The 23,442-nt window shown below is 41.5% G+C and overlaps 2 protein-coding genes across 3 annotated transcripts in view; both read left to right on the forward strand.

Moving 5' to 3' along the window:
• The first annotated feature begins 3,257 nt into the window (after positions 1 to 3,257).
• Positions 3,258 to 7,301, forward strand: LOC114259072 (5'-adenylylsulfate reductase 1, chloroplastic). Its single transcript, XM_028199071.2, has 5 exons — positions 3,258 to 3,664; positions 3,934 to 4,092; positions 4,745 to 4,871; positions 5,557 to 6,370; positions 6,668 to 7,301. The coding sequence occupies exons 1-5, from the start codon at positions 3,475 to 3,477 to the stop codon at positions 6,896 to 6,898; spliced, it is 1,521 nt and encodes a 506-aa protein (XP_028054872.2). The 5' UTR covers positions 3,258 to 3,474; the 3' UTR covers positions 6,899 to 7,301.
• Positions 7,302 to 8,025: 724 nt separating this feature from the next.
• LOC114259073 (uncharacterized) overlaps positions 8,026 to 23,442 on the forward strand; it is a 45,711-nt gene continuing 30,294 nt past the window's right edge. For both annotated transcript variants that reach the window (XR_014340770.1, XM_082888256.1), the window contains exon 1: positions 8,026 to 8,385. The gene's annotated coding sequence lies outside the window, so the exon portion shown is untranslated. The remainder of the gene's footprint in view (positions 8,386 to 23,442) is intronic.

Raw genomic sequence — 23,442 nt, forward strand, 5'->3', positions numbered from 1 at the left:
TATAGATCTTGTACCTATATGAATGTATATAACAATATTGAGAAAAATTTTAACAATGAAAGTTATAATTTTTTTTTATGAAATAATAATTATTTTAGAAATATTTCACTAGTATGTAGTGTCTGTTTGGTAGAGCTTAATTTTAGCTTAACTTAGTTTTTAGATTATTTGAGCTGTTTTGGTGTGTTTGGTAGAGCTTAAAATCACTTTTTGTAGTTTAAATTAAGCCAAAAAAGTGATTTTTGCTGAGTGGTAGGAGGGGTGCTTTCGGATTCAACTTAAGCGAAAAGCTAAAAATTGAGGGGCATAATTACTTAAATGCCCTTTACTAATTTGAAGTATTACCAAATTGCCATTATATAAACCACAAAGATCACTGTTCATTTTTAGAGAGAGAGAGAGAGAGAGGCAATTTCTGGCTCTCAACACCACTCTCCCTCCCATTCTCTCTCTCTCACTCACTCTCACATTCACGAACCATAGCTCTCCCTCTCTCTCACACTTGCGAACTAGAGCTCTCTTATCTCTCTTTGCTCTCTCTTCGCTCTCTCTTCACCACCACCATCGCGTTGTAAATCCTAGCTTCGCGATCGAGCTTCCGTGTCTACAATCTCAATTGAGGGGCAAAACCCTAACCATCGCGATCTGAAACCCTAGAGTCATGATCGACTGCATGACGATTAAGGATGGCAATTTAAAACCGTCTTGATGGGGGCCTGATCCCCCGACCTCGATTTGAACGGGTTTTTCCCGAAAAATACTCTCGACGGGACTGGGATGGTATTCAAAAATTAATCCCCGATCAATTTCGGGTTGGGAACGGTGATAAGTGCCCAAACCCTGGCCCCAGCCCCATCTCGTTTGTCCCCGAAATGATATATATATAATATATACTTTTTTGACTTTGATAAATTGTTTCTCTCTCTCTATCTCTCTCTCTCTCTCTCCCTCTCCCTCTCCCTCTCCCTTTACCTCTCCCTCTCCCTCTCTCTCTTTCATTTCATCTTTTTTTTTTCATTTCATATCTTCCCTCTGCTCTCTCTCTTTCTCTTTTTCTCACCGTCTCTCACCGAATCGGCGCCGCCACCTCCTTCTCATCCTCCTCCTCCGACGAGTTCCACCCCCTTCGATGACGACGAGCGCCACCTCATCCTCCTCATTCGACGTTGGTTTCCTCTGCTACGACGATAGTTGATCGCATCTCCTTTCCCCTTCCTCTCTCACCCGCTGCTCTACCACCGCCTCCGCCATTCTACCACCGCCTCCGCCATTCAATGACGAGAGTCGATCTCAGATTTGAAGATCTAGTTGCGGTGGTCGGAGATCACAGATCCATCTCTGTCTTTCTCTTTTTCGCCATTTCTACTCTCTCTCTCTCTCTTTATTTTTTAAATGTGTTGTGGTGTTGTTAAATCTGTTGTCGCTGTTGTTAAATCGCAAATCTGTTTTTGGTGCTTTACAATGTGAAGATTTGTGCCTGTTAAATTAGGGTGAGAAATTAGTATGCACACAACTTCACTTGTTTCTGTTTTTGGGCAGAAACTTCACTTGTTTGATAATAATAGCTTTGTTGCATCAAAAAATGTTATCAATAAACAGACAAGCTGCCAACCAACTTGGTTATGAAATGTAAACCTTGTTATTTTTTAAATCAGCTGTAGATAAAAACTATTTATGGACAACCAAACCCCTCTTATATCATTGAGAAGTTCCTTTGTATGTGCTAATATTTGAAGTTTCAATCTATCAAGAGAAGTTATCTATATCAAATTTGGAGCTGATTTTTTTTTTTTTTTTTTTTTTTTTTTTGCAGAGGAATTTTTGGGGTCGGGGAAACCCGATCCCCATTAGAAGGCGGGGGCGGGGACTGTGATAGGTTCCCTGTCGGGGATTAGGGCCGGGGACGGGGGGATTTCTACCATCGAGGATCAGGGACGGAGAGTGTGATCCCAGGCCTCGGCCCGACCCGTTGCTATTCCTAATGATGATTGACGGTGATGATCAACCATTCGTTGTCGTCTCCCATCTCCCATCACCGCTGTGCCTTTGACGGTGACTATCAACAGCCAACTCTCTCTCTCCATCGTTGGTTCGTCGCTCTGTTCTCTCTTTGTCTTTCTCTCTCTCGTTGCCATCGCGATCTGAACCAATGCCGTTGTCATGTCGCTATTGTGCTTAGTGCCACCACGTCGTCACTGTGCCTGCCAGAGCTTGGGTTTTCAGTTTTTTTTTAATTAAACAAAATAATAATTAAGCATTTTAGACATTAATGAAATAAATTTTATATTAATTGATACTAATTAATAATTTTAATATTAATTGATGCTAGTTAAGCCATTAATTGACATTAATTAATTTATAATGAAAAAATGAAATAATTTTATACTAATTGATACTATTAATGAAAATAATAATTTTTGTAATACTCAGTTTATTAATTTTTATTAATGAAATGATTTTTTAAAAATTAAAACTGAAAAAATAATAAAATAATCATTTTTATATTATATAAAGACAAAAAGAATAATTATACAACAAAAAATCATTTTACAATTTATCAACCAAACAATATTCTACTATTTAAATCTATAATTCCATAACAACACCAAATAAATTAACAATTTATATTTAAAATTATAAATTATAATCTGTTAAATTATAATTTATGATATTTTTTCACAAACCGGCACTAATTTCTCTTGGTTAAGAAAGTGTTTTCAAAGCATTGGCCCCGTTTAGTAGAGTTGTGGGAAAGTGATTAGCTTATACCTTAACAGCTTATAACTGTGAACATAAGCTGATTTTTGACTTATAAATTAAGCTTCTTCTTCCTCACTCAAAGAATAAGTTTATTTTTGACTTACAAAAAATTACAAGCTGTATTGTTAAACTGAATCAAATATATCAAAATAGCTTAAATTAAGGCCTCGTTTGGGAACAGGCTAATTTAGTAACTTTTTTAGCTATTTGGCTAAAATATGAGCTAAAAAAAACTAGTATGTTTGGAATGACTTTTTGACTTTTTACAAAAAGATGTGCAAAAAATAGAGAGAAAAGAGAATCTTTAATTTTTTTGTATAAGTTGTTAACTTTTTGATTAATTTAATAATTTTTTTGACTAAAAATGAAAATTTCCAAACAAAACTTAAACTAAAAACTGAAATAAACTGAAAATAATCCATACCAAACAGGGTCGTTACGCTAAAAAAACAACGAAGTGGATCTAAGAAGATTCCAAGAACTTGAATTAGGTTTTTGCCACCACCACCACCTCTTTCTCTCTTCCTTCTCAGCTCGCCACGTGACGAAAGCAATGAGCGACAAAGCCTCAGCTCCAGGTCCACGTCCAGGTCCAGCCAATGATATCTCGGCACATCAGATCTCGCTTGGACTCAAACGTACCGAAACCGAAAACCGTCCAGGTTCAACGAACCTGAAAGAGCCGCCCTTTCTCACCCCCCTGTGGCCATTTTCATGCTTTCTCTTTGCATTTTCTCATCCTTTTATAAATACCCACATCACACAAATACACTTTTCACAATCAAACACCCAAAATCAAAGCAATTTCTAGAGAAAGAGCTTGAGAAATCTGTAATGGCTTTGGCTGTTTCTTCTTCCAGTTCGATTTCTTCTCGATTCAGTGCTTCCCATGAACAACCCAAAGGTAGAATTTTTAGAATTTACCCTTTTGAAATTATCACTTCTTTTGGGCTTCAAATTGGGTTTTTGCCATGTTTGGATCTAGGTAGGTTTGGTGAATGAAAAAGATCAAGAGACAAAAATGGAGTGAAAAAAAATTAAATAAAATTTTATTTGGGCTTGAATACATGAATAGTTTGATTTCATAGCATTAATGGGTTCATGAATGTTGAGGTTTGAGAGTCTGAATTTTATTTTATTTTATTTTTTTAATGTTTTTGATCAATTTTGCAGCTCCAATGGTGGGTTCTTTTCAGCCGTTGGATCGCCCTCATCGTCGACCGATGACGGGCTTGAATTATTCTCGGAGACAGTGTTCTGTGAAGCCATTGAATGCTGAACCCAAACGGAATGAGTCCATTGTCCCTCTTGCTGCAACCATGGTTGCTCCTGGTCTGTGTATTCTCCTTATTTTCTCATATGTACCTTATAACTGCACCGCATAATTACATAAACCAAACAAAAAAAATCATAATCAAAATAATGTGAAAAAAATTGATGATAACTAAATAAGAAAATGGCGTAACCAAGGATCAATCGTATGGAATGTGTATAATAAAATTCGACCTGTCATGTTTAGGCTCGTGAGTTCACGCATCAGTCATTTTGTTAGCACTCCGTAAAATTAGATCAATCTGATACATTATTGTTTTTAAAAATTGAAAAATGCTTGGGAGCACTAATTAGTGCTCCCACTAATTAGGTGGTGGTGGGTCCCGCCATTAATGATGTGATGTTTTGGTCTTGGAGTTGTGTTTTTTTTTTTTTTTTTTTTTACTTTTTAAATGCATTAGTGCTATTAGTGGTGATATTTTTAGTGGGATGAATCATTGTTGTTAAAAATTAGATTGATCTCATAATGATATATTTTATTGTTTTTAAAAAGTACACTTAGACAAGGGCAATTTGGTCCAATGTGGACATTTGACACTTAGCACGAGTCTTGTACATTGAATTATCTCATATATACATATAGTTATGTATTTATGATAAATTATTTTGGGATGTGTAATGACGGATTTGTCCCTTTGTGTTGGATTTGCAGAGGTGGTAGAGGAAGTAGTGGTGGAAGACTATGAGCAACTGGCTAAGGAGCTTGAAAATGCTTCACCTCTTGAAATTATGGATAAAGCCCTTGAGAAATTCGGCAATGACATTGCAATTGCTTTCAGGTATAAATTTATGGAACAAGTTATTCTTACGGATGCCATTTTTGTAATTAAAAGTCATTTTAATAGGTTCTTTCTCTTGAAGTGATAGTATTGTAATCTAGGCACATCGTTTTGTATAAGGTTTTTTTTTTTTTTTTTGGTATAGCATTATTCTAAATTCTTTGCTATATGGAATTTAGGCTCTATTTGGATGAGTTGATTTGAAATGAAGGAATTTGAGGTTTAACTTCACAAAACTATAGAAAGAGTAGCTAGCTAATAGTGCTATGCTAGATTGATGGATCTGTAGTTAGAAGATTGAATAGAGACAGGAGAGATATATGTCGTTGAGAACCTTGTATACACATTGAAGCTTTTATGGAAGGATTTCAAATAAGTATATCTATTCACCATGCTAGATCAAATCAATCAATGTAAGCTGTCAAAATTGTATGTAACCTAAACTTCATTTGTATTAGAATCTCATTTTTCCACATAGAAAATCAAAGAGCTCACCAGGTAGTTTAAGTTGGTTGAACCAAATCGAACACTTAGCTTGGATCATGACAATCAAAGTCTAAACCGGATTTCAAGCAAGATTTGAACGTTGTATATTTTTGGATTCTTATATGAACAGTTGCTGTTGAATGTCATGCCACAGCCTTTGTGAGCTGAATTTTCTTATCCCATGTTCCATCTTTTGCAGTGGTGCTGAAGATGTTGCTTTGATTGAGTATGCACATTTAACTGGTCGACCATTTAGAGTATTCAGCCTTGACACTGGGAGGCTAAATCCAGAAACATATAAATTCTTCGACACAGTTGAGAAGCAGTATGGCATTCGCATTGAGTATATGTTTCCCGATGCTGTTGAAGTTCAGGGTTTAGTAAGGAGCAAGGGATTGTTCTCATTCTACGAGGATGGACACCAAGAGTGTTGTCGGGTGAGGAAGGTGAGACCCTTGAGGAGGGCTCTAAAGGGGTTACGTGCCTGGATCACCGGGCAAAGGAAAGATCAATCCCCGGGCACTAGATCTGAAATTCCCGTAGTCCAAGTCGACCGTTCTTTTGAGGGAATGGAAGGTGGGATTGGTAGCTTGGTGAAGTGGAACCCAATGGCAAATGTCGAGGGCCATGATGTTTGGAACTTTCTTCGAGCCATGAATGTGCCCGTTAATTCATTGCACTCACAAGGGTACATATCAATTGGGTGTGAGCCATGCACAAGGCCGGTCCTACCTGGGCAACATGAGAGAGAAGGAAGGTGGTGGTGGGAGGACTCGAAAGCAAAGGAATGTGGCCTCCACAAAGGAAACATTAAGGAGGAAAATGTAGGAAAACTCAATGGCAATGGAAATGGAGCTGGCCAGGCCAACGGGACAGCAACAATTCCCGACATATTTGATAACCAGAGTGTTGTGAACTTGAGCAGGACCGGAATAGAGAATTTGTTGAAATTAGAGGACCGGAGAGAGCCTTGGCTTGTCGTTCTATATGCCCCTTGGTGCCAATTTTGCCAGGTAAACAATGTTTTAATTAAAAATGATCTGGTAATATTATATGTGTCTCATATTCTATCTGATTTGTACATATGACCTGTTTGCAACCCACTAGGTCTGACCTTGTTCTTGTTATCTTAGTATATATTATGTGTTATTTTGGGTATTAGGGTTAGGTGAATAGAGAGAACTCTTGTTACAGATGGTTTTGAGAGAGGCAACTGCTTCTTGTATTTTTTCCTGTGGACGTAGGCTAAGTTGAACCATGTATATCTTTGAGAATCACTCTAACAACCTGTTCTTTGAAATTTTGAGCAGGGCATGGAAGGTTCATATGTTGAATTGGCTGAGAAGCTGGCAGGGACCGGTGTGAAGGTGGGAAAATTCAATGCAGATGGTGAGCAGAAGACGTTTGCACAGCAAGAATTGCAATTAGGGAGCTTTCCCACAATAATTTTCTTCCCCAAACACTCTTCTCGGCCCATTAAGTACCCCTCGGAGAAGAGGGATGTTGATTCCTTGATGACTTTTGTGAATGCTCTCCGATGATAATAAACAAGGTCGCATTAATGCAAGAGACTTTAACTCTTTAGAGAAGTGAAGTCCAAGGTTCTCCTTCGGTCTACTACGTTTAACTTAGCAAAAGCAGACTTGGAAATATGATCCACAAAAAAAAATAAAATAAAAAAAACGTAGGGAAGGACCAGAGTGCAACTGGAATTCACTGAAATTTCCTTCATTCCTTGCATGCTGTTTTTGTATAGAGTTTTCTCTTTCTTGTCTGACTAGATCACCCTTTTGGGCAGATTTTGTGTTACATTTTGTTTTTTTAGATTGGAGATTCTGTCAGAGAATGATATGGATTCTGTGAGAGAATGATATGTGTGAGTGTAATTCTGTGAAGTTATCAAGTGAAATGAAATTTCAGAGGCTTGATTCTATTTTCTGCCAACAATTTTCTCTTTTATTTCTTGTTTGTTGTTATATAACCATCCTTGGACCATTGACCATGGCAGTGGTAAGATTGTTTTCCTCTAAAAGTACGACAATGGTCGAAATGAATGTCTTGTTCTTGGGTTTTGAGTGGGGGGTTTCATGGTATAATTCGGTTGAGAGTTGAGACTACATGACATTGTCATGTTATAGAAGGGTTTGGAGTGGGCAAGCTGTCTTGTTATTCTAATCTTTGTTGTTCTAGTCCATTTTTATTTTTGCATATGATTTTGTTTAGTTGTTTGAAGGTCTTGTGTACTTGTATTTTTGAATGGTGCCAAGTTTGTTCAAGTAATCCAATGACTAGCTGTTTGTTTATTGTCCAGTTGTTTATTCTTTGCTTTAGCTTTGGATAATAAACTTTTGTTCCACAACATCAGTGACTAAAGTCAAAACCAAAGATATCTAATACTATAGATTTAGTTCATGGCTAGGGTGTTGTTTTGCAGACAGGAATTGAACTATTTAAGAGTGAGGACATATGTGTTTTGGCGTCCTTTACTTCATTAATGGGATCAAATTCTGGGCAGGAGAACTTCAATATGCAAAGTAACATTGAAGTCAAAATGTGTGCCCGCAAACTTGCTCTTTGGATAATAAAATATGTGCCTCTGCTTTTTCTTTTTCCTTTTTTTAAAAAAAAAAAAAAAATCTTTTTATGGACTAATTTTTGAAGTGTGCCTGGACTAATGGTGCTTCTATTTAAAGAATAGAACAAAGTTAGAGTTATCTATAAAGTTTATTGCAGTATTTTATATTCAAATTTATAGCAGTTACCTTTATTTACTATTTTCTTGTTGCTGTTTCAGGCATGTTATGATTATCAAATACTAGGATCTACAAGTTGCACGTAATTGAAGATAACTTGAATATGTGGCAAAGGAAACAATAGCTTTTGCTACGTGTAGATGAAACTATCTCGTGAGAACAAGAAGATTTTAAGTTACGATGTTTGGTTCTGAGAGGACTTAGGGCTGCATAAGAGGATGAATACTCTGGGTGACCTTATTCAACTGCATCCCCCAGATCTAATATGTTTCCAGGTTTTTTTCATTTCCATTTTATTATATATTGAACTTCTGGTTTCTGAATGTTTGAGTTGTATGGAATCACCTGTATTGGTGAATTTGTTTTGTAGCTGCTAACAGATATTTGACCTATCCACATAACGCTAGGCATCCAGTTGATTAATTTTAAAAAATTGGAATAGATTAGTCTGTCTTTAAACTTCTTAGTATCTTGCTCTACTCTAATAATATTTACTACACATTCTCGCCAGTAATCGACTGCATGAAAATTTTTAAGCCTATCAACCTGTTGTTTTTGCAATGTTCCTTATTTTAATGGGTATAGAGTTGCTTCCATTGTTAAGTGATCAAATCATCCTCTTTGTCTGTCTCTGTCTCTGCCTCTGCAAGGCATGGAAAGTTAACCTGTGCAAAATATAGGTCCATAGAACACCATGAGGGATTAAGCGGGCATACTTTTTTTAGAAACCCTAATATTTTCTTAGAAATTGTTTTTGTCCAATATTTTGGGGATTGCTTCTGTATGATTTTTAGTATATTATCAACAACCATGTTTATTCTCAATTCTGGCATTAAATACAAATCACAACATTACGGTGGTTTGAAATCCAATTGAGAAATTAAATTCCAAACGCCAAAGGATTTTTAATACTCACAATTTGAAGATTTGAGTTGTCATTCTAAAAGCTTGTAGATATATAATATATACATATAATGTGTGTATATATGTATATGTATATATATATATATATATATAGAGAGAGAGAGAGAGAGAGAGAGGGAGGGAGCTCATAAAGAGTGAGACAATGGGAGATTACAAAATATAAGGATGGATAGACTGCGGACAAGAGAATAGAATAGAATGAGGTAGTGAAATTATGTTGAATATACTATGTGTAATGGGATACAATTAAGACATGGGACATGGAAGGGGTGTAATGGGACATTGTGGTGCCTCTAGAGGACTGTAACGTGGAGATGATGTTGAGGTGGCGATGACGTGGTGCTTCTAAGGCTCGCCACATAGCAGTGCAGTATAGATACCCACACATCTCATTCATAACTGGATTATTTTTTGATTGTTTGTCATGTGATCTCACATCAAACTAAATCTATTATCTAGATTTTGCTTATTTTCCTTCAAAAAATTCTTCTTTTCTATACCTCAAAATGTCAACTACCTGTTTAGACAGGGTAGCCGAAGTTACCAAGAATTTGATTGTAACAAAGTGCATATTAGTTTTCAAAAAATGCATCTTTAGAACTGTATTCTGGTTGGTTTGCGATTAGCGACAAGATTCATCATATCTGGAGAAACTATATTTAGAATTTTGCAGTATGTTGCCAAAAGAATTGGAGTTTGGTAAATTGCTTGTACAAATGATTACAACAGAAGTATTGTCATGCAATGATAAGTTTGTAAATTGCAGTAACTAGTCATTAGTTATGTGATGATTAGGAGTCACTGGGGCTTCAAGCCTTATATAATCATAGAGGATTCCGCAAAGTGCATCTCCTGCCTTAGTCTGGGTGACAAATATGGAATTGTCTCCCTTAATCAGCAACAATGAGGAAACATCAATGTTAAAAAGCCGGTAAAGTCCATGAATTCCATGTCGACAAACTGTGTTATCTGTCCCCAGGTTCGTCACCTGAAACACTAGGTGTTCTACCTCCATGTAATTGACATAAACCTGTAACAAACTACTATTAGAGATTACTTAAATAATTTTTTAGCTAATTAACATACTCATTGGCAGTGCAATATTTGTGATGCTCTAACCGTGAGATCAGAATGGGTTGCTGATGCAATTGCTAATCTCAGTTTGTAGCTTCCACTGGTTACTGAATTGAGATTAAAGTTGATTTTCCATGTTGATGGAAGATACTTTCCTTGTCCTCTCCTGTAATACTTAATTTTTCTTGTCAGTAGATTTCACTTCATTGGACTTCAAATATGAAGAACATATTCATGAAAAGTCTAGCTTGAGTTTTATGCTAGTATATTATATGTGATTATGGGAAGGAAAGAGAATGGAAACCTGTCGACATGAGCAAAGAACCAATCTTTCTTTGGATCATTGACGCCTATAGTGAAAACTTGATCAGATTCAGGGTGTATATCAGTATCTCTGTCACACAAACCGTATTGCCTGAATCTGTATTGTGGTAAAATGATTTAGAACAGTTGAAATATATGTGAATGGCTTCTATAGGTTAAATGGACAAGAACAAAACAAGTGCTATTGTTTATCACACAAAGAGGATAGAGTTTGCTTACTTCTCAGGGCTGTTGAGAAATAACTTATTGACATACATTGGATTCACATCAGGAACATAACTATCAATAGCTGTACGATCCGGGAATCCAATGTCCCATACAGTTGGACCTTCTCTGACAGGAGCATCTATCAAATTGCCAAGTTGTGTTTGTGATCCTGGGAAACTCGGAACAATCAGTTTGGCAGAATATATGGTGCCATGAGTGATTGAAAACATTTCTTCAAGTGGAATATATATATACAATTAGTTGAAAACCATTCTTCGGATTGATGCTATAGGTGGGGTCATGAGCTCAAGGTCCCTGAGTGAATATCTAGTGTAAGAGCATACTGTTTTGATTTCAAGTTTGTGCTGCAGATGGAAAAAGGAGTAATGAACTTGTACCTGAGGAGATAGTCATGGGTTCTGTGTCAAGGTAATCACCGATGAAACCAGGAACCCAGCCGTGGAGTCCATAAACATTGGGAATAACATTATTGATGCTTGTGGGGAAGTGGTTTGGAAATACTCTTCAGATCCTGGGAGACGCTCATGATCCTCAAATAGACACCTGAAAAGAAATGAACACTCCGGTCGGGGGTGTCGGAATTAGCACTTCGACGGACAAGTCAGTCTCTATTCTCTCTGGATTACTTGTATTTTAAGTTAAGCACACTAGTTTTCACATACCTTTCTTCGATTGTTGTTCCTCTATTTATACTCGTTTCCTGGGCCTCGGGGCCTGGCCCACTTTTCGCCCATTATCCTCTTATTTATTCGGCTCCATAATTCAATAGCTATTCGGCCTATTTATTGTATTCGGCCTTCTGATCGTGCAGGATGGGGCCGAATAATGTCTGTCTCCTAGGCCTCCAAGTGTACTTCGCTTATCTGATTTCGCTATTTATTCAGCTCCCACAATTGCCCCCCAAACTCCTTATTAACGGCAGTTAATTGGCGTGTTTGGTTTCGAATTTGAAAAGTCAAAAGAAACATAAATTAGGCTGCTTCGCCTATCCCAATGTGAATGTCAGAATGCACACGCTTTTTGTTCATCATTATACGTTCCCGCCTCATTCGTGCATTTCTTGCATTTATTACGATTTGAAACTCCGGTCTCTTCGAATGCATGCTTTTTGAATATTTGAGCCTCCTGGACTGCCAGCCGGTATTCCTCCTCTGTCTTGCGTCTTCTGCAACTTCTTCCCATCTCTCCTTGTCTTCTTTGTCTTGCGTAAGTTTTCTTCTCTTTTTCTTGTAGTCCTATTTTCCGTGTTTATTTTTGATTTAGCATACCCTTGAGTCCTTACTAGAATGGCTAAGCATTTGAAAGACCTCCTTTCTGAGGGTCGTATTTTTGGATTCCGACGACATTTCTCTATCCCTGATGATGTCCATCTATCTCTCGTGACAGACAATACTCTTGATATGGAGAGGGATGATGAAAATACAATCGTCTTTCCTCTCCTATCCATTGTGGTGGGCGGAGTCCATTTTCCTCTGCACCCATTTCTTAGGGCCGTCCTTCGCCATTGGGGTCTGATTCCTTCCTAACCCAATGTGAATTTTTTTCGAATCATAATGGGAGTCGTAGAGTTGAACCAGCGCCTTAGGATCAACCTTGGCATTCCTGCCATTCAGCACTGCTATGCTTTAGCCAAATCCTCCGGTCGGCATGGGCGCTACTTTCTCAAGGCCAAGGACACTGACCATCACTTGGTAACCATGCTTGCCAGCTCTGGCAAGCGAGTTGATGATGTGATGGTCCATGTCCGAGGCAACTGGGAATTTGGCGAAGGCGAAGATCGCTTAAACCCTATACCCAGATGAAGTGGCGAACCAGGTTGCCGTGTAGCTCCTTGCGTTTATTGATCCTTCTTTTACTCGGCTTTTTCTCTAAGTCTAATCCTTTGTTTATGCAGGCAACAATTTGAAGAAAATCCTGATCTCGGCCGACGACACAGTCCTTGTGGAAATCAAGACTGCACTCAGGTTTTTTGGTCGTCCAAACGTACAGAAGCAAGGGAGAGCCGCCCATATACTCTTGCGGTACGAGCCAACTTGCATTACGTTCTCGACCGCGGACAACATTTCGATCCCATTCGGCGAACATATTACGGCTCTTTGTCTTCCCCCGCTTCAAAAACCTTAGGCAAATTGGTTTCGAAGCTTCTGATTTGGAGCAAGACGTAGAGCCGGCGGTCGAGGTGATTGCTGAACCAACGAGAGAGTTCGCTGCGAAAGCCGAAGAGGTTGACGAGGCTCTAAACTCAACGTTTGAGGCAGCCGGTCTTAACTAGTCTAACTCTCCGTCCATTTCGGGTCGGGGGGAATTTTCCTTTGGAGATATTTTTACTGGTTTGGAAGATCTTCCCGGCTCCTATCGCGAGAATATGGCGAAGGAATCTCTTTCCCAACTGGCTCGTAAAAAGAACGTTGAGCGTTTGGCCACCCGTCAGAAAGCCGAGGCCATTAGTTCCAAACCAGCCCTTCCTGAATCCTCAGTGCCGATTGTCGTGGTTGAAACGGCTCAAACTTTTTCCGTTGAGACGGAGCGGTCGGTCGAACGGTTGACTCCAGAGGCCGATAAGGGGAGGGAGAAGCGTCCTGCCGATTTCGAGGATGTCTCCGAAGAAAACCCAGTCAAAAAACGGCCGTGCTTAGAGGAGTCGGATGTGGTTGTTCCTTTTGTGGTTCAACCGAAGATAAAAAACATGCTGATCTCCTCTGACGCATCAACTATGAAAGACCCAGCCGTAGCGTTGAGCCTGGCTTCGTTGGTCTTGTTGTCGGCTGACAAGGCGGCTTTCTGCTCGGAGCCGAACGTGTTGGCAATTGCATTAGCCGCTCAGATAGCTCTTCTGGTATATAGCTTGATCTTGTCTTTTGCGTTTTTGCGTATATTGTCTTGGTTTTAATTTTCTGTTTTACAAACAGTCGGAAGGATAGTCGAGATAGGGCGGCGCCAACATAACACTGTCGAAGAAATTGGCTGTTTAAGATCGGAGGTTGAGAGAGAAAGGAGTAGGGCCGATTTCGAAACGGTGAGGGTGACGATGGAGAGTGCGAGGGTGGAGGCCGAGATGGAAAGAGCGAAAAATGCTGAATAGCAGAGATTGGTCGCCGAGCAGAGGGCAAACGCGAGCGATGAAGCGCTCAAGTCAGCCCAAGAGGTGATTGCCCGGCTGGAGACCGAATTGGAAGAATTGAAGAAGACAAAAGAAAAAGCCGACTCCGAGACTTCTAAGACGTACGAGGCCGGGCAAGGTGCCGCCCTTGCAAACTATGTGGAAGAAGTTCCCAAATTTGAGAACCGGGGATTCAAGCACGGCTGGCTCAAAGCCCTTGCTGCTGCAAATGTGACATTGGCTATGCTGATTTCATACGAGCAAGTGGACATTGAGCCGCTGGAGTCTGACCCCGAGGACCCCGAGGATTGATTAGGACGACATATTGGTTGTTTTTGCCAAGGATTTTCGATGTATTTTATTTTATTTTTACTCAGGGTGATCTTCATGCATAAAGTGATACCTTATTTGTATTCAGTTTATCAATGAAATTTTCCCTTGCTTTGCATTATGTCTGTACTTAATTGCCGTTATCAATTCTTGAATGTAGCTCCTTACTTTTCTTTAGACAATCGTTCTATTAAAAAGATGGATAATTTAAGAATTGATAAATATTCATGAGTCAGACTTTGGATTTATCGAATAGGTTTAAGAACATGCCCTTGCATTTGAACCAATTGGTGCCAGGCCTTGCATTATGTGTGAATGGTGAAGGCATGAGATCCTTTCGGCTTCGTGAAATGGCTGAGGCACGATCCTTTCGGCTTATGGCCAAGGGATTTAGCCGATTCGAGTAGAGAGCCATTGGCCGTTAGGATTAAGGAATCTGCCCTTGCCTCAGATATGAATTGGACCACCGAATGAGTCTGGTTTGTGAAATGGCTGAGGCACGATCCTTTCGGCTGAAGGCCAAGGGATTTAGCCGATTCGAGTAGGGAGACGTTGGCCGTTAGGATTAAGGAATCTGCCCTTGCCTCAGATATGAACTAGACCGCCGAATGAGTCCGGTTCGTGAAATAGCTGAGGCACGATCCTTTCGGCTGAAGGCCAAGGGATTTAGCCGATTCGAGTAGGGAGCCGTTGGCCGTTAGGATTAAGGAATCTACCCTTCCCTTAGATATGAACTAGACCGGCGAATGAGTCCGGTTCGTGAAATGGCTGAGGCACGATCCTTTCGGTTGAAAGCCAAGGGATTTAGCCGATTCGAGTAGGGAGCCGTTGGCCGTTAGGATTAAGGAATCTGCCCTTGCCTCAGATATGAACTGGACCGCCGAATGAGTCCGGTTCGTGAAATGGATGAGGTACAACCCTTTCGGTTGAAGGCGGATTTAGCTGATTCGAGTAGGGAGCCGTTGGCCGTTAGGATTAAGGAATTTGCCCTTGCCTCAGCCCAGATATTAAGGTTAAGGAATTACCCCCGGTTTGGGGTGAATCTAGAAAGTCGAAAACCGGCGGCTTATGGAGTGCGTGCATTAATGAGGTCGCCTCGGGAACGCGGTGTGCCCATAAATTATTTAGAGGGGGTTATGTCCAAATAAAACTCGACCCTGTATATCGAATGTGGGCAGCGAAGAGTGAATGTCTAGCAGACTATTCTTCAACAGTAAAGGGGAAGCAGGACACTGGCGGAGCTGGACTCAATGAATCGAGGTGGCGAACCTCCTCGAACGGGAGTTAGAGCATCTGTTGAGCATGAGAGGCATCGTTCTCCTTGTCGACGAAGTAGGTCACCTAGAAGGGAGAAACGCCAACGGGGAAGTTCCCCTCGTCCGCGCAGTGAAGCCAGTGGGCCACCATGCCCATTGAGCTTTGCAGTTTTTGTCGATAACAAACTGATGACGGAGGTGGATTCAATCATCCGAGATCCAAACGTGGCAGTTGAATTTGCACGACAGATTTTTTCGCCAGAAGTTCAGCAGTCGATGGTTGGTCAACGAGACTTCGAAGTGTTCCGAGAGGGCATCCATGGGGCGGTGAAGGGACTATATACCGCCTACGAAATCGGTATGCGCCTTTGTGCTGCTCGGCAGGAGATAGAGCAGAGGGACGAACGTATTCGAAGCCTAGAAGCTCGAGCGGAGAAAGTCGAGCGTGAGCTGAGAAAAGTCAAGACTGGTGGGGAACAGTCGGCCGGAAAGTTTAATCTGATCGTGGAGGAAAGGGTGATCCAACGGCTAATAAGTCTTGCGATTGCCGATCGAGATACGGCTAGCATGTTTGCGATTGAGTCCGCCAAGACAAGGGCTTACGAAAAAGGCTTCCACGAAGGCCGGAAGGTCGGAATAGAAAAGACCAGGGAAACACTCGCCGAGGAGGTCTGCCGATGCGAGAATCGGGGATTTCGGCACAGGTGGATTGAGGCGCTTAAGGCCGCGGATGCCCTCCGTGCAGCAGGTGTTGAGTCGGCTTCACCGTTATATTATCGCTGCAATCTTCCTTTCGAGGCGTACGAGATAGAGAAGAGCGACGATGAAGGTGGCCCAAATAAAATCTTATGTAAAAATAAATACATTTTGTATTTATTTATCAAATTTTTTAATAATGTATTTGAGGCCAATGTAATGTATTCGCAATTGGTGTAATGAGAACATATATTTTTCGCAATGTTTTTGCTGTTGTACCAACTAATTCATGAGTGGATTTAACTATGACAGTATGATCTTTTCATTTTAACTATGATAGTGTGAACATATACTTGTTCATAAAATGACCATAACCAGGACTTCAATGGTTTTGCACGAATTGCTCCAAATTCGGAGGTTTAGTCGATCGAAACGTCAATTCCGCAAAGTGCCGCAAATTCGACCCAAACATATGGATACGACGCTTGGAATCCGGAGTCTTATTCGGCCCAGGCGCGACTTGCACGGATGGGGCTCCGAATTCGGAGTTTTAATCGTCCCAAAAGTGTCATGCACTGATGGGGCTCCGAATCCGGAGACTTGATCGGCCCAAAGGTGTTATGCACCAATGGGGCTTCGAATTTGGAGGTTTAATCGGCCTAAAGGTGTCATGCACCAATGGGGCTCTGAATCCGGAGACTTATTTTGGCCAATCGTGATATCCACGAAGGGCGCTCCGAATCTAGAGGCTTAATCGGCCCAAATGTGTCATGCACCTATGGGGCTCCGAATCCGGAGACTTACTTTGGCCAATCGTGATATCCACGAAGGGCGCTCCGAATCCGGAGGCTTAATCGGCCCAAAGGTGTCATGTACCAATGGGGCTCCGAATTCGGAGACTTACTTTGGCCAATCGTGATATCTACGAAGGGCGCTTCGAATTCAGAGGCTTAATCGGCCCAAAGGTGTCATATACCAATGGGGCTTCGAATTCAGAGACTTACTTTGGCCGATCGTGATATCCACGAAGGGCGCTCCGAATCCGGAGGCTTAATCGGCCCAAAGGTGTCATGTTCCAATGGGGCTCCGAATCCAGAGGCTTAATCGGCCCAAAGGTGTTATGTACCAATGGGGCTCCGAATCCGGAGACTTATGAACTGAGTTGCGGAATAAGGAAATGGGAGACTTTGCATTGCAAGAGTGAAATATGTACATGGTGAACCATTCAAAACTAGTATCATTCCCCACAAGTCGGGTTTGATGATAAAATTTACGCAAGTGCGTTGAATTTCAAGGCCGTGGCAGACTCCCTCCAGACATGTTTTTGAGCCGATATGTCCCTACTCCCGCGATCGAATCAACCTGATAGGGGTCGCCTCAGTTAGGACCAATTTTCCATCAGCCGGTTTCCTGGCAGCTGGGAGTACTTTCTTTAGGACCAACTCTCCTAGGGTGTGTTTGATTGGGGGGATAAGGGGGGGGGGACTATCCACTATTTGGACTCCATGTCCGGCCTTCCTCCTTATCCGTCGTTTGATTTTTTTTAGTCCGGCGGACTCCATGTCGGGCCGGACTCCATGTCCCCCATATGGGGGATTATCCTGTCCTGGGGGGGGTGGGTTTGTTTTGGGGGGACTAATCACTGTTTGGATTAGATGCGAAAATGACAATTTTGACCCTCTACTATTTAATTATGTATTATATTTAATAAAATTTAATAAAATTTAAATGTCTCAATTTAAAAATAAAATAATTTTATTTAACTTTTTATTAATGTTTTATTTATTTAATTTTTTAAAATAATTTTTTATAGATATTTTATTGATGTTTTATTTTAAAATTTTGTTTATGTTTTATTTAATTTCATTATTTAAATTTAATAGATGTTTTAATAGATGTTTTATTTAAACAATTAAATGTTTAATTTCAACAATAAATAATTTCATTTATTTAAATTATGTTTTATTTAAACATTTAAACATTTGTACATCAACATGTTTATTAAATTATTTCAACATCTGTACATCAACATGTATATTTATTTAACATCTATTAAATTATGTTTTAATACGTCAACATTTGATTACATCTACATTTGTTAATTGTTAATTACATCAACATTTGTTAATTGTTTAAACATAATCTGTACATCAACATTTATTTAATTGTTAATTGTTAATTGTTTAAACATAATCTGTACATCAAAATAATTTCAATGTTAATTGTTTATATAAGAATTTAAACATTTAACCATTAGTATGTTTAATTTCAACAATAAATTTTTATTTGTTTAAATAAAAATAATCTGTACCAGTCAATTTTTTATCAATATTAGTATGTTTAAATATCTTTAAACAAAATTTAACCATTAGTATGTTTAATGTTTACTAAAAATAATTAAAATATTAAAAATATGTTTAATATTGCTATTACTTAGTAAACAATTGAAAATGGGTAAAATAGTCTTTTGTTCATTTATCCTATCCAGTCCGTCCAACCAAACGTTGGATTCACTGAAAATAGTCCTATCCAGACATCTAATCCCATGAAAAAACAAACACAGGATACATATCCAATCCGACCAAATAGTCCGGGGGATTCACAGTCCCAGGACTCAAGTCCGATGGATTCTAATCTCCCATTTTCCAGCCCGTCCAATCAAACACACCCCTAGTGTGTAGCGGCGCAGCTGAACACGTTGATTATACGACTTAGCAAGCTGCTGCTGATATCGCGCCAAGGATGCAAGGGCACGGTCTCTTCGTTCTTCAATCAGAATCAAATCCAAGGCCAGCATCATGTCGTTTTGGCCCATATCAAAAACTTTCGATTTCAAGATTGGGAGGCCGATCTCTAGGGGTATGATTGCCTGGGTTCCAAAGCATAGAGCAAATGGCATTTCCCCAGTAGATTGCCTCGGCGTAGTTCGATGAGCCCACAACACACTCGGCAATTCTTCGACCCATTTGCCTTTAGCTTTCTCCAGCATCTTCTTGATGCCGTTTAAGATGGATTTGTTAGAGGCTTCAGCTTGACCATTGCTTTGTGGATAAGCCGGCGTGGAAAAGTAAGGCCGAATACCATACTTGCTGCACAATTCTTGGTAGACCCCACAGTCAAACTGGGTGCCGTTGTCTGAAATGAGTGCCCTTGGCATGCCGAATCGTGTTATGATATTTCTCCAAACAAAACGTTTCACGTCGGTATCTCGGATGTGCGTTAGTGCCTCCGCTTCTACTCATTTTGTAAAATAATTTGTCGTGACAATTAGAAATCGTTTGTTACCCGGGGCACGAGGTAGTGGTCTGACGATGTCAAGTCCCCATTGGGCGAACGGCCAAGGATTAGTTATGGAGCTAAACTCTTCAGCAAGTAGGTGGGTCAAAAGAGAGAACTTCTGGCACTATTCACACTTTTTCGCGTAACATTCGGTATCGGCTCTCATTGTCGGCCAATAATACCCCTGTGTCACGGCTCAATGAGCCAAAGAGCACCCGCCAGAATGGGAACCACAACTGCCTTCATGTATTTCAGTCAGAAGCTCTTCGCCTTTGTCCGGATGCACGCATTCTAAATATGGACCAGAAAGGAATTTTTTATAAAGCTTTCCTTGCGGATCCAAGTAGTATCGCAGAGCTTTGTTTCACAGCTTGTGCGCTTCTTTCTTGTTCTTTGGGAGCTGTTCGAAAGACAAGAATGCAGCAATGGGATCCATCCAACTCGGTCCAGATTCTATGACATTGACCTGAACTTCCTCCGAGGGGCCAATGCTCGGCTCCGGGACGAAACCTACTTTGATGGTCCGTTTAATCTCTGAGTTAATGGCAGAGGCTAGGCAAGCCAGGGCATCTGCATGTGTGTTCTGATCACGTGTTATCTGATTCAATTCATGATGGTCAAATTTTGCCAGCAAGGAGTTAGCCGTTTTCATGCAAGCCGCCATACGGTCTTTTCTTGCCGCGTACTCCCCCTTGAGCTAATTGATCACCAGTTTTGAATCGCAAAATACAAGCAAACGCCAAGCACCCAGAAGATGTGCATTCCGCAAACCGGTTAGAAGGGCTTCATATTCGGCTTTGTTATTTGATGCTTCAAAGCCGAGCTTGACGGCCTGCTCAATTATTGCGCCGTCGGGAGCTATGATTACTACTCCGGCTCCACTGCCCTGTTGATTGGATGATCCATCACAGTACAACTGCCAAATGTCCCCAACATAAATTCTCCAGTTTGACTTCGGGCGAATTTCATCAGACTTGGAGTCGGTAAGACCCCCAGTGAATTCGGCAACAAAGTCGGCAAACACCTGTCCCTTGATTGAGGTTCTAGGTAGAAATTGAATATCGTACTGACCGAGTTCAAGTGCCCACTTTGAAACATGACCTGATGCTTTTGCACTATGTAGTACTGATCGGAGGGGATAATCTGTTAGCACCCTGATGCTATGCCCCTGGAAGTAATGCATCAGTTTTCTTGCCACCATGACTAGGGCCGGGATGAGTTTTTCTAGCGGAAGATAGCGTGTTTCGGCGTCAACCATTGCTTTGCTCACATAATACACTGGCCGTTGCTCCCCCAGCTCTTCCTTTATCAGTACGGCGCTGACGGCCCGGTCGGAAACTGCCAGATATAAAATGAGCGGGTCACCTGCCGAAGGTGTTGTCAAGAGTGGTGCTGATCGGAGGTAGGTCTTACGGCCATTGAAAGCGGCTTCGCACTCGGCGGACCATTCGAAAGCCTTGCCTTGCCTTGCCGTAGTGTATGAAAGAATTGTCGGCAGCGATTTGTGGACCGACTGATGAACCTGTTGAGTGCGGCGGCCATCTCCATCAACTTTTGAACCTTTTTCACTGAACGAGGGGAGCCGAGCTCCAAGATTGTTGTGATTTGCCTCGGGTTGGCTTCGATTCCTCGGTGGTTGACAATGTAACCTAAGAATTTGCCAGAGTTGATCCCAAACGCACATTTAGAAGCGTGCAGCTTCATTTTATACTTGCGTAAAATGCTGAATGTCTCTTCCAGATCGGCTAGATGAGTTTACTCTTCTTTGGATTTGACCACCATGTCATCAATGTACACTTCCATAGTCTGGCTAAGTTGCTCCTTGAACATGGAAGTGACCAGTCTTTGGTAAGTTGCCCCTGCATTCTTCAACCCAAAAGGCATAACCTTATAGCAGTAAGTTTCTCTTGGGGTGAGGAATGCAGTTTTGTCTTGGTCCTCCGAATGCATGGCGATTTGATGGTAGCCTCTGTAAGCATCGAGGAAGCTCACACGCTAATGGTGTGCCGTCGCATCTACAAGTTGGTCAATTCTGGGTAGGGGAAAACAATCCTTGGGGTAGGCTTTGTTTAGGTCCGTGAAATCAACGCACACTCGCCAAGTCCCATTTTTCTTCTTCACAACCACAGTATTAGAGAGCCAGGTAGGGTAGGTCACTTCCCTGATTGTCCCGGCGTCAAGCAACCTGTCAACCTCCTCAACAACGGCGGCAGTGTGCTCTGCGGTTGACCGCCGGCTTTTCTGAATGATCGGCTTGAATTTAGGGTCAACATTTAAACGGTGCTGTGAAACTGACGGATCTACACCCGGCATCTCATATGGTGTCCACGCAAATACATCAAGGTTGTCGAGCAGGAAGGAAATTAGCTCCTGCCTGTTGGCTTGATTCAGGAAGGCACCGACCATAAATAACTTGTCTGGGTTGCCGTCAATCTCAACTCGATCTAGGGCTTCCGTGGCCTTTTCACTTGGGAGCCGCCCAACATTGTCGAGGCTCTCTCGATCTGGCACCTCAATTGAATTCACTTGCAACTCTTTTGGCGTCTTTTCAACAAGGAGATAACATGCTTGTGCCGATTTCTGGGAGCCACGAATTTGCTCAATGTTGCGCTCTGTCGGGAAGCGTAACAGCTGATGATAGGTGCTTGGCACGGCCTGCATAGTATGCAACCAAGTTTGTCCCATGATGAGATTATACGGCGATGGCAGCTTGACGACTAAGAATTCCACATCCACTGTTCGGGAGCCCGCTCGGACGGGTAGTGTGATTTTCCCCAACGGGTATTCTGGATTGGCGTTGAAGCCGAATAGTGGATAAGGAGCCAGAGAGAGATTCGATTCAGAGAAGCCGAGTTTGGTGAATGTCTTGTAATACATAACTTCGGATGTGCTTCCCGGATCGATGAGTACGCGTTCAACGGTGAATCGGTTTACGCGTAGCTCGATCACCAAGGGATCGATGTGGGAAAGTGTCACTCCGGCCAAATCTGAATCATCAAAAGCAATGCTCGCAGTTTCATGGGACTGTTTAGCCGGAGTGAGTTGATTTTGAGGGTCGGGATTTGACTGAATCGCATGCACCGCGGATGACATTGGTAGGCTGTATATCATGTGGATCACGCCAAGTGGAGGGAATCCTGTCTTAAGGCTATTGCTTTGGTTGAGTTGCCTTTTCGGATGTATTGTTGTAGCCGACCATCTTGTACCAATTCCTCCAGGTGATCTTTTAATGCGTAACACCTCTCAATATCATGGCCGTGATCCTTGTGATATTCGCATCGCCTATCTCGTCTTCTCGTTTCGGGAGGTCCACCATTTTGGACGGCCATTTGAAGAACGGAAGGTGTTGGACTTTGGACATAACCGTGCTGATCGGCGCTGACAACTCTGTGTATTTCTTGTCGGCGCGCCTTGTGTGCCTGCCATCGACTTGCAGTTGTTCATTTGCTCGGTGGGGGCATTGGTCTCTCAATTGGCGAGAATCCCATCTCTTGTCCCGTTTAGCCCGATGCTACGGTTCGGCGCTCTGAGGCGGTACGGAACTTATCGGCTGAGCAATTTCAGAAGGGGCCATCTTGTTGGCCACGTTTCCGGCTTTAACCTGCAAGGCGTCATCCTCCACTTTGCAGTATTCCTCAACTTTCTTCATCAACGACCAGACTGTTTTGGGGGGTCTTCTAGTCAAGGAGCTGCGGAGAGCACTGTTAGGATGCAAACCCATTTTGAAGGCGGTGATGGCCATGGAGTCGTTGCAAGCGTCATCAATAAGATTAAAGCACTCCTAGTAGCGTGTTGAATACGCTCTTAGTGCTTCTCCTGGCTGGATCTGCATTGCCCAGAGAGAGTCGGCTTGTTTCGGCTAGACCTCGTTAGTGATGAATCTGGCCCTGAAGGATTTCTGTAATTGATAGAAGCTCTTGATCAAAGCCGGCTCCAGTTTATAATACCACCTGAGAGCCAATGGTCCCAAACTGTTGGGAAATATTCGGCACATGAGGGCCTCGTCGTCTGCATGCAATGTCATGGCTTGTTTGTAGTGACGGATGTGATCGGTGGGGTCTGATTTTCCATCATAGAGAGTGAACGACGGAGCTTTGAACTTTTTGGACAGGACCGCCCTT

This window comes from Camellia sinensis, chromosome 9, assembly GCF_055761805.1.
Source record: "Camellia sinensis isolate YWXY chromosome 9, ASM5576180v1, whole genome shotgun sequence".
Classification (NCBI taxonomy): Eukaryota; Viridiplantae; Streptophyta; class Magnoliopsida; order Ericales; family Theaceae; genus Camellia; species Camellia sinensis.

What these genes read in the sequence shown, in the direction of transcription:
- LOC114259072 (XM_028199071.2), top strand. Translation starts at nt 3,475, where the DNA reads ATGCTTTCTCTTTGCATTTTCTCATCCTTTTATAAATACCCACATCAC. An exon ending in TTCCCATGAACAACCCAAAG is followed by an intron (nt 3,665 to 3,933) that starts GTAGAATTTTTA and finishes TCAATTTTGCAG; the next exon opens with CTCCAATGGTGGGTTCTTTT. An exon ending in GACATTGCAATTGCTTTCAG is followed by an intron (nt 4,872 to 5,556) that starts GTATAAATTTAT and finishes CATCTTTTGCAG; the next exon opens with TGGTGCTGAAGATGTTGCTT.